The sequence below is a fragment of the Xenopus laevis genome, chromosome 5S (genome assembly GCF_017654675.1).
Source record: "Xenopus laevis strain J_2021 chromosome 5S, Xenopus_laevis_v10.1, whole genome shotgun sequence".
NCBI lineage: Eukaryota > Metazoa > Chordata > Amphibia > Anura > Pipidae > Xenopus > Xenopus laevis.
In genome coordinates, this window is record NC_054380.1 from 26,031,912 (window position 1) to 26,044,143 (window position 12,232).

The 12,232-nt window shown below is 38.7% G+C and overlaps 1 protein-coding gene across 1 annotated transcript in view; it reads right to left on the reverse strand.

Annotated features, from left to right (window-relative positions):
* The window catches only part of fermt1.S (FERM domain containing kindlin 1 S homeolog), a 31,787-nt gene that overhangs the window by 3,328 nt on the left and 16,227 nt on the right, over positions 1 to 12,232 (reverse strand). The window contains 10 exon segments of the mRNA NM_001085963.1: positions 431 to 555; positions 709 to 930; positions 2,568 to 2,674; positions 4,436 to 4,560; positions 5,363 to 5,412; positions 6,838 to 6,969; positions 7,327 to 7,434; positions 8,867 to 8,969; positions 9,316 to 9,529; positions 10,392 to 10,532. Coding sequence (NP_001079432.1) covers positions 431 to 555; positions 709 to 930; positions 2,568 to 2,674; positions 4,436 to 4,560; positions 5,363 to 5,412; positions 6,838 to 6,969; positions 7,327 to 7,434; positions 8,867 to 8,969; positions 9,316 to 9,529; positions 10,392 to 10,532 — 1,327 coding nt within the window.

The following is a 12,232-nucleotide window of genomic DNA, read 5'->3' on the forward strand; positions in this document are numbered from 1 at the left end:
GGGAGTACAGGAGTAGACGCATTCAGATGCATTCAGTTTTTTTCAATGGGGCTGTACTCACACAGGTGCATGTAGGCGCCAAACACTGGAAAAATGCAGCATGTTGCATCTCAACCTGCGTTCGGCGCCTACATGCGCCTGTGTGAGTAATTGAAAAAACTGAATGCGTCTACTCCTGCGCTTCAAACATTCGTCTGTAAGAGCCCTTACATCGCAATGGAAAATATATCCCACTCTTTCACATGAGCTCATTCAGTTGAGCTGATCTATAAAAGGTGCAATAACACTGAAATGTGAACTGCTAGAAATAAATATAAATTTATTTTTCTACACAGCCACATACAATTTAACAAACTGAAATGCACCATATCGCAGGCGCTTTAAGTGAACTTAGGCAATATATACAGGTAATATAACATACTTCACTTACCTTACAATATAGTAGGCTAAACCAAATTCAGGGAGAGACTGCCATGCCTGTATAAACCTTAATTTGGCTTCAACAAGAGACATTTGTGCTATATTCTGTTGTGCTTCCAAAATCCGAGCAGCCAGCTGTAGAAACACATAGGAATATATCAACTGCATTTTCTACAGGTTACATTAAAATAAAAAAAATACTAAAACAGTTGACAGTTACAACCATTAATTACTTTTGCCAAACTTGGAGTTACACTAGTGCTATAAATTTGTGGCACACTTCCATACCTGTTTGCTTTTGTATTTCTTTGAATATCGTGGTGAAACAAAGCACTCGGGTTTGATGTCCACGTTTTCTATATCAGATGGCACTTGAGAATTGGTATTTGTGTTTTTCAGCTTTAAAAAGGAGAGTATATTGTGGACCTCAGGTCGAAAGGAACTGTCTGCCATTGTTTTCCCTTTGGAAGCAAGAACACAGGCCGCCATCCATTTGGCATACTGGGATTCCTGTGGGAATTCATATATGACATTAACAGGGGATAATGTTAAAGTAATCATATGCACAATACCAGGGTAAATATAATGTACACAGAGAAGTGCAATGTTCTCTGTAAAGCAGAAGGAATTACAGTATGTGAAGACAGCCCACCATCAGTCCTAAAAACACAAAAAGCAGTAACTAGCAGTCTATGTTAATCAGGCTGATTCGCACATCAGTAATGAGACATACAATGCATGTGGGAAATTGAAATCTTGGCTTGAGCTCTGTTTTGCTACATTGTTTCAAGAGTCAGAAAGGGGTAGACGTGCAGAAAGGGAGAGACAGAGGGGGTCAATATTATAAAACATTTATTCGCAAATGGTTGTATTGCCCATGTTTTTTCCTGAACGCTGAAGTATTGCACTGCTGTGCCCGTCTTTCCGGTTTTTACAAATTTCGCATGAGACAGGGATTTGAGTGAGTGCGCTCACTGTGCGAGGTTGTTGTGCGCGAAAATAGCGTTGACAGTAACTTAAATTCGCAATTTGTGAAACTGTTTTGAGAATTTTTAACTCGTTGATCAGGCAGCTGGAAATTTTGATTGAGCGCCTTTAAAGGAACCCAACCATCACCCATTTTTAGTGCTGAATCATCAGATACAGGTAGAATTCTATAGCTTCTATCTGTATATCCGACGATTAGAATTACTTTTTTCCCCATGATGAAATGTTATGTTTGGGTGAACGTTCCCATTAAAATGGGCTTGAATACAAAATCTATTTTATATACAGTTTATATGTATTGTATGAATTGAAACTACCCTGAGAGATGTAATACAGGTTACTACCTTTTTTTAAGTTGGTTTTGTGTTTTTTTTTGTTTAATTCTGTGTATATTACAATGAATATACCTGCAATGATCTAAACCATTATATACCAATATAATGATTGTATTGTTGAAAACTATTAAAATTTGTCAGATTACAAAAAAGGGCTTCAATAAACTGATAGATCTGAATAAATTGTTACAACCACATTTTTACATAATGGTTGCCCTGATCAAATTCTGATACAAAAGGTGGATCTTAACACTAAATTGTACACTTAAATTGTAAACTTAAATGTTTACTATTTATATATATATTTATGCCTGCTTTACCCCCTCCATCAATGATAGACATACAAGTGGATAATAGTGATAGATTTACAAGTGGATAAGTAGTGATAGCTCACCAGGCTGGGAGAGGGAGGGTTAGGTTTGGGCGTAGTACTACCATAACAGACTGATTAGTAAATGCTTTAAGTGTGCACACAATACCATATTCAACCTGCAGGTGGAAGCATTGGCTAAAACTGAAAAGTGATAAATATCAAGGGCAGAGAGAAGGAATGTGTTGGGTGAACAGTCTGTGGTATAAAACTTACTTTGCACAAACATGACAGTAAATCTCCTTGGCTGAAACTGCAGAAAATATGACCATGCAACTAAAAGCTATGAAATAACACTAGGAAATAAATATATTAGGATTTAAATGATGGGCATCCCTAAGAATAAGTATGACAGCCTTGCACTGCAGAGCTTACAATAATTCAAGCGTACTGGAAGAAGAAATAGTATTTAATTAATGAAACGCAATTACACAATAAGGTCCTGCTGTACTTACATTATCACATCTTAACCAAACTTCATTCATTCCTTCTGCAAATGGGATTAATAATTTAATTCCAAACCTCTTCTGCGCAACGTTGACATCTGGTACAATCTCACACCCTGAGAGAAAAAAATAAATGGCTTGACATGAATTGTTTTCATAAACATTACATATATAATGGGACAGATTATTTTATATATATATATATATATATATATATATATATATATATATATATATATATATATATATATATATATATATTGTATATAAAACATGGAGGAGCACTCACCAAACAACAACACAGCATGCCTGGGTGCAGGTAAAATGTGCAACAAGTAACAAACAAGTACCACACTCAGTTGGCTCAGAGTAACTGATTTTAATAAACAAACAAAAGAAATTCCAATGTTTTGAACAAGCTTGTTTTTTCCCTGAGGAAGACACGAGAATGTAATTGAAATGTTGGAATTTCTTTTGTTTTTTTATTAAAGAAGAAGGAAAGTCATCCTGCACTTGGGGGTGGCACCTTACCTGAAACCCCGTGCCAGTGCTCCTATCAGCAGAAAACTGCACCGGCCCGGGGTTATACCAGTGAGCACCACGAAGCGATCCTCTTCCGGTTTCTTCTTGCTTCAAATTTCCCAGGGCAAACACATGCACAGTTGAAAGAAATAGCTGACTTTTTAGTTAAAGTTCAGCTTTTCGTTGTACTGCGCATACGCAGCCGCACGAAGAAATCAGAAGATGGAAGAGGATTGCTTTGTGGTGCTCACTGGCATAACCCCGGGCCGGTGCAGTTTTCTGCTGATAGGAGTACTGGCCCTGGGTTTAAGGTAAGTCAATACAATCACTTGGGGGTCCATAACATTTGGCACCCCCAAGTGCAGGATGACTTTCCTTCTCCTTTAAAATCAGTTACTCTAACTGAGCCAGTACGGTACTTTTTTTGACCACAGATGGTCAATTAAAGTGCAATGTGCTGAATATAAATAACCAACTAATACATATCATAAACAATGTGCTGAATATAAATAACCAACTAATACATATCATAAACACTCAGATGGATGCAAAAATGTAACACAACCATGTGTTTAAAAGGTAACAATTCATACACTAAAAAGGTAACAAATCTTACAGCTTCCTACATGTAAAACTGTGAACAATGTATCAATTCATTAACCAAGTGCATTAAATACAAAATATATATTGATTCCAAAATAAATATCACTTGAGATAATGCCTATATACTGTGTATATTTTTTTTTTCTTATAATTTAATAGCATATTTTGGGCCGAAACGTTGTATGTACAGATGTGGCTATGGTATATTAGGTATAGTAGGGAGAGACGGTGCCTATAGTAACAGTGGGATAATAGTCTCTGGGAAGGGAGTGTGACTGTGGGATAGCAGGTATAGTAGGGAGAGACGGTGCCTATAGTAACAGTGCATAATAGTCTCTGGGAAGGGAGTGTGACTGTGGGATAACAGGTATAGTAGGGAGAGACGGTGCCTATAGTAACAGTGCATAATAGTCTCTGGGAAGGGAGTGTGACTGTGGGATAGCAGGTATAGTAGGGAGAGATGGTGCATATAGTAACAGTGCATAATAGTCTCTGGGAAGGGAGTGTGACTGTGGGATAGCAGGTATAGTAGGGAGAGATGGTGCATATAGTAGCTGTGGGATAATAGTCTCCGGGAAGGGAGTGTGACTGTGGGCAGCAGGCAAAGTAGGATAAATGGTGCCTATAGCTTATGGGAAGGGACTGTGGCTATGGTCAGCTGAGTAGAAATTCAACAGTAAGTCGGACAGTGTATTTCAGTAAACACTGGGGTTTGCTTTGCCAGTTACTAGAGATAAATCCCATTCACTTACCTCTAAGATTTAGCTTCTCGATGGGCTCCCCATGTGCAGCTTCCTTATTTTTGAAATAGGATATGGACGTGTCCTTAAAAACAAACCAGTACTGCTTGCTGGCTTTTAATGTTAGCTTTTTTGGCCTGAAACATAAACAGGAAAGTTCTCTCAGCTGATTCCCAGACCAATGATACAATTTGTAGACATTTGATCATATAGTTTTCCCAAGTTGCACTGAAATGGCAACTGCCCCACCCAAAACACAATAGCACATTCCAATAAATCACAGAGTTAACACTGCTTCTGTGCACATGAACTGCATTGTATAAGAATTTATTACTTAAGATTACACACAAAGAATCACACAATATTTACAGCATATTAGGGTGGGGTTAAATCTCTCAAATATTCAAACTTACTGCAGACAGCTGTGCTCCATGGACCAAATGGTGCATTACTCTGGCTTTGCATGTGAAGGACTTTTTGGCTCCTTTCAGCCCTTCTCACCCTAACCAGGTTCAGTTTCCCATTTCGCTACTCTCCAAGTCCTACCCCTCAGAAGCACAGGCTGTCTGCAAGTTTGGATATATGGCTCTGAACCATTAGACTGTATCTGTGCTATAAACCAGCGCTTCTGGATGCATAGTTGGCCAAAGGGACATAATGGAGTGATTTACACGTCTCTGCCCATGATGCCTTATGGGCGAATCAAAACTCTCATTTCTGGTATCTAGGCAGTGCTGTGTGTACGGCATGAGACAAGTAAATACCTTTTGATTTCAGAAGGCTTCACTTTGCATGTAACTGCTTGTGAAGGGCTTTTTGGCTCCTTTCAGCCCTTCTCACCCTAACCAGGTTCGTTTTCCCATCTGGCTTTGCAGGTCAGTCTCACCCTTATACAGGTGCTTTTAAGAAAAACATTGTATATTCTTGTGATTTACTCACCTAAAAAGCTTTAGATTATCTGCTAGTTTTGGTATGTCTGTGATATCCTCCTAGAAGAGAGAAAAAGTGATAAAACTGTAATAATACCAATGCTATAGTTACACAAAGGACATATATATAAATATGTTTCAGCTCTCACTTGCCTATAAACTGGTAAAGATTGTTCAAACATACATTTATCCTGTATGTGTTCTTGTTTGCTAAATAGAAGCATTCACCCTAATTTACATTCAGATCCGTCTGTACCAGCCTACTGTTCTGTTCATTCCACTGTGACCCCTGGATTGTCACAGCCAGGGGCTGTCACAGTACATTCACCTGTAACTGATGTAAAGACATTCTCTGCAACACCTTCCTGGTGCTAGTCCCAACCTGCATTCAGGATATGGGGGGCTGGAGGGCATGGTCACATGAATATGCTGTTTTATTAACCACCTTCCCTTTCAAAAGATCCCTTTTTTGGTTTTGGTATGACATTTCTGAGAGACCATGGGGCAGATTCACTTGAGGGCGAAGTGACTAACGCTAGCGAAGATTCGCCAGCGTGACATCATTTCATTACTTTGCCAATTTACTAACGGGTGCAGACGTAACTTCGCGGTAACTATCGGTATTTCGCTCACTTACACCTGGCGAAGTTGCACTCTGGTGAAGGGACGTAACTACGCAAATTCACCGAGATGCGGATTTTACTGAACATTTCATCTTGCACCAGACTTGCCTTTGCTACCTCAGACCAGGCGAAGTGCAATAGAGTAGATAGGAGTAGATAGAAGTTCTTCAAAAAATAGTTGAAAGTCCCAAAAAACGCTGGGACTTTTCATTTTTCAGGGTGATAGACTGCAAAAGATAAATTTTTCTGGGGTACCCAGCTTCCCCCCCAACATTTCCTAACATATGGCACATAAACTATACACTGGGCTCATGTGTAGGGCAATATAACAACTCTATTTTATTTTATTAAGGTTTCCCGGGCTTGTGTAATGTAATGTATTTGCTGCAACATATATGTCCATTGAACTTTAACTTCCAGCTGTATACAAATTAGTCAAAACTAGCGCAACTTTGCTTTGCTTGCCGCAGTAACGCTAGTGCTACTTCGCCAGCGTTCAACGCCCTGGACGCAACTTCAGATTTTAGTGAATTAGCTTTGTCCTGGCGAATCTACCCCTGGCGAAGTGTTGCGATGTGAGCGAAGCGGATGCTAGCGCAAATTTGTTGCTTAGTGAATCTGCCCCCAAGACTGCAAATGTCCTTGAGCCATAATGTACATGTTTAGTGATCAGCAATTTTAGTTACATTGTGGGTTACCTGCAATTTTGTTAGGACAGGCCTAGGATTTTTTTTGTGCAGGGGCCCTGAAGTTATGCCACTGTATAGAACTACCCTAATAATCTTACATAGACCAGTTCTATTTGCTAGCCATCGGAAATCAGTTCCATAATTTGCATTTCCTTCCAAAAAAAAATAATTACCAGTAATTTGTCTATTTTCCCTCCTTCTAGTGCAACTTCTAGATTTGATAGAGCAGCTTCAATTTCGTCTGTTTCCCCGTCTGTTGTTGACTCAAAAGCATCAGCCGATAATGACAGCTTGTGAATATGGTACTACAATTGGAAACAATGGAACACGTCAGTTTTATATTTCCATTGACTGCTACCCATACCAGTTAAAATGACACAAATATTTTAAAAGTCAATCAGAAAAAATGTGCAATACATATATATAATTGCATTTAAAATTATGCCAAGACAGAAGAGAAAGCTACACAGAAATATTTAGGACAGGCAGGATTTTTTGTGTATTTACAGTTACAGCTATCAGATGCTGAGCCAAGTGGGTCAGCCTAATACAATTGCCAACATGTGGCTGCCAAAAAATATAAAAGCTTAAAGGAGATGTGCCCTTAGGCCATATAGTGGTTGCTTTATCCACAAATCATTAGAATGATGTAGGATACTAGCCTGTAATGCAGCAAACATTAACATTTCCTCTTCAGTGCAGTCAATTTCCTCCAGCAGAAGAGCCCAACGCGCTTGCTCAAACAGTTGGTTTATCCTCACAGCGTCATACTGGGTAATGGAGACAAACATGTTTATGGTATATCTTACTTTGACAGAATATTATTTTACACACAGGCCCTTGTAACCATCAACAAAGCATATTTGTTTGCTCTGGTCCACATATAGCAGTGATGGTCAGTAGGGACAAGTGTAGAAAAGCATATAATGGGCCATGCTTTTACCATTTTTCACTGGACACTGGAAAGTTCAGATTAATAGGCGTCTTTAGATGTTAAATCTTTTGGTACAAGACTTAATGGCACAACCCCCTGTGGGGACCCAATTTAAGAACATGATGATGCCTATCATAATTATACTTAAGTGCAAAGAGAGTCAATAATGCAACATTTATGTCTATTTTACTCTATAATACTCTAGCAAAAAAAAAAACCTAAGGATGGAAATAAATGTATACTGAATAATTTACAGTATTTGTCAAGGATTGTTTGTCATTCTCATTAAAAGTGGGGTTTATGGCTTTTATGTCCAGGATTCTAAATGGTGTATATAAATTCGGAGGGGAGCTTGAAGTGTTTCATAAAGGTATCATTATCTCCCTCTCTGTGGGTTTCCCATAAAAATAAACTGCAAGTTATATCATATTTACAAATCTGGGGCATACAAAAATTGTACATCCCTCTTAAGTGAATACTATAGGGACAAGCATAGGAGATAAGTCCCCTTGCCTTTCTAGTTCACTAAAATGAACTCTTCATCCGTATCTCTACTGCTTGCACATTCAGGAATAATATAATATGAATTCACTTCAAAAGAAATGGGATTGGAAATTGGGCTAAATACTCAAATAAAATAGTTACTTCCTCACGAGTGCATATCTTCTACAAAAATAATTAAATAATAAAATTAAAAAAATAATTATATCTGGTAAACTAAATACCTACTTTTATACACTGTATATAAAAAAAGGCAACTGTGCCAGGTCTGTTTATATAATATTGCTAGAAGCCAAAAGATTTAGACACACTGGGGGTCATTTATCAACACTGGGCAAATTTGCCCATAGGCTGTAACCCATGGCAACCAATCAGATTGCTGCATTCATTGTTCTACTTGCAGTTGGCTTTAAAAAGCTAATCACTGATTGGTTGCTATAGGTAACAGCCCATGTGCAAATTTGCCCAGTGTTGATAAATGAGCCCCTGTAAGCAGCCACAATAATGCTCCCATTATTTTCAAATACAAGAGATCCTCTGCACTCAACCCATTATCAATATATTTAAGACAGAGACATTTTGTGCATACTGCTACTGAAAAATGCCTTACCCTTTAAACAACACAGGGATTGTTTGTCCATATATTGCAATATATTTAAGCAGGCCAACTACGTCAAAGTCATCCCATATCTGGCCAGTCCTACGCTTAATTTTCATCCCATTATTTTATACAGTTTGTGCAAATTAGATTTGAAACCTTTTCTTACTTTAGGATTTAGATCGAAAAAGGAGTAGTATTTAAATCTCAGCAAAAGGTGATCATCTTCTTGGAAGCCTTGTTCCATTAGGGATCTGGAAGAATCTAACCATCTACAAGAGGAGAAGAAGTAAAATAATTGTATGATATTCACTCTGTACTACACTGCTATTCCATAAAACCTCAGCATCTGGTTCTAGCATCATCCAAGCCCAAAATGAATACAATTTGAGTATCTCCCCATTTGGTTACACACTGCAAATGTTTGTGGAACACACCAAGGCAATGAGAATAATAATGTTTATGGAGAAAAATGATGCACATGCTGCTGGCAGCATAAAGTACAGTACCACATTCCCATTTGTTTGTGTATCAGAAGCCAGATCAACTCTACCGTCTCTACTACCACCAGTTTACTCTCATGTTATGCCATGGATCATGAAAGAAAGGAATACTCACCCTGAGCTTAACCTCGTTTTTTCCATCAATGTCCGTGGCTGGTACATCTGTGCGAGTATATCGAGCGATTCGTTTGGGTGGCTGGCGGCTAGGATGTTGCAACTCTGCTCAGCCAATGGGCTATCGGTAAACCAAGTAATTGTGGAGGACGCAGGAGTCCCATTCACAGGATCGTACATAGGAGTCATGGTTTTGCTGTATAATCCTGGGCTTGCTGCAACACCAAACAGTACCATGGATTCACTAATGTTCAACTTATTCCAAAGAGAAATTTATATGAATATAAATATCACTATAACATTAAAGCCATGGAATTAATTGTATTTTTTTATTATAAAATACTATATATATCTATATCTATATATAGTGTAGAGAGGATCAGCACTCACAGTGTTGTAGATGAAGAAAATAGTTTTTATTCAAGTGATTTTACATCTTAATCCAACCGGATTAAGACGTAAAATCACTTGAATAAAAACTATTTTCTTCATCTACAACACTGTGAGTGCTGATCGTCTCTACACTATCAATGCTACTTTGATCATGCACCACCTGCAAAATAATGATCTGAGTGCCGGTGCTGTGGGATAGCATATATATATATATCACTATTTTTTTGGATTCCAGTGAACCTTCCGCAAGACATTTCACTTTATGCCAAAGATTAATTTACATATTCAAAATAAAATAATGATCATGTTTGGTTGTCCATAGTGTGGGGCTGGATGTTGGGTTCTATGGTGAGCCCTGGAAAAACCAATCTGACACTGGCACAATTACTGGGTGTCTCTGAGATGTTGCCTACCCCAGAGTTACACAGGAATGCTGCTGACCTTTTAATGCCCCAGTGCATTTATTCTATTAAGTACATTTGCATAAACTAAAATTCCAAATAAAACTTACTTGATGCGGGGCTGATGAGTCTGTTATAAAACAGGTCATACAGCATAACTGGACTGGTGAGAACAGGTAGTGCCTAGGCAGAGGCCTCCCAGCCATTATTTATTCACCCTATAACAATATGGCAATTAAATGTGAGGATCTGTATAATTGTCCCAGGGATGAACTGTACTTACGTAAGGATCCAGAATTACTGTTTGGGCTCTCCAAATTTATAACTTCATCTAGCACAGATTCTTTGTTATCCTTTTTCTTCTTCTTCTTCACATAGTCATCCGAGGGTTTCAGTAGAGACAGTTCTTCAGGCCTTCTGATGTCTGAAAGGAAAAATTCACATGATAGACTGTTATGTACAGGCTTCAGAATTCAAGTACTGGCCCATGCTTCTGAAGCTTTTATTTATATGGCATTAATACTCAACGCTCAGCGTGTCATAGGTTACTAAATCCTTTTTAGTAAAGCTGAAGCTGAGTTTAGCTCACATAGGTTACATCAGTGGACCACCTTACTTGTATCAAGTACAAAACTTTGTTTTGTGCAATATTATCGGAATGTCCAGCTTTGAAGAGTGATCCACTGACATGAAATGCCGACATGTACACATTCATTTTGTTCCAAATGTGGCTGACTACACTAATAATTTACGTAAAAATGAAGCTTCTTTACACAAACTGTTCTGACTAAAACTGGATCCAAATACATGTGCAGAAGGTTTAAACCAGAGCAGTAGAAACGGAAGCCATGCCAGTGAACAAGGAAAATAATCATTCGTGGAACGCTATTGGAGGAAATTACTGACATAATGACATTTATGATGTGCGTGTGAAATGCGGCAAAATTTTCACATTTTGTAGGGTTCAGATTCGGTTCAGTCAGGCCCTTGGTTTTGGCCGAATCCTGCTGAAAAAATCTCAGATTCAACCAAATCCTGAATTAGTTGCATCCCTACTATAAAAGCATATGCACTTATAGTAGGTCTAATTGACAATTAGTCTAGATCAGTGATCCCCAACCAGTGGCTCATGAGCAACATGTCGCTCACAAACCGCATGGATGGTGCTCCCAGTGACCAAGCAGGTGCTTATTTTCTACTTCCTGGCTTTGAGACAAGTTTTGGTTGCATAAAGACCAGGTATACTGCCACAAAGAGTCTCATGTAGGTTGCCAGTCCACATAGGGACTACCAAATGGCCAATCACCGCCCTTATTTGGCACCCCAGTAACTTTTTCCATTCTTATGTTGCTCCCCAAATCTTTATCCATTCGAATGTGGCTCATGGGTAAAAAAGGTTGGGGACCCCTGGTCTAGATGCACAATATTCAATGCACAATATACAATGCACAGGATTTTAAACAGACTCCAGCTAGATTAGTTGATGATTTGGTATATTTTAGTATACAGTATGTCTGGTTTAAAATAAAGACATCAACAAATACATGTATTTTCAGGTGCTTTTTGCCTGGTGAAAACATCATGCTAAAAGATCCCTTGCTAAATCACATCATAATTGACTATGCTGGAATTTTGATGTGATTATCATTGCCAGCAATAGAAGACAGTATTGAATGATTTCGGGCATGATGACTCTGTGTTTTCAGTAGGAAAAACAACTTAAAAAACCCATGTGCTATTGCCCTTCAGTTACCCAAGCCTGTGTTTACTGTTGTTGTGATGCCATTGTTTGGCCAAAGGGCCAAACTGTCGGTTCACCTCCATATTGCGCCACCTCTGAGGGAAAGATCTGCTCAGTTGGCAATTTCAACTAAAAAGCAGATCTTTGTGTAGGGCCAGGTTAAGGGAATGTCACACAAAGAGAATAGCAGCTGCAACAGGTTTTACTGTTTCCTATGGGTGACTGCTTGCACACTTCATTGCAGCCACACTCATAAAAGAATATCAACCTTGCACTGTCAAACTTTTTCTTTCCAGCCATAGTTGAAGGCAGGGGCGTAACTATAGAGGAAGCAGACCCTGCGGCTGCAGGTGGCCCAGGAGGTATAGGGGCCCCATTAGACC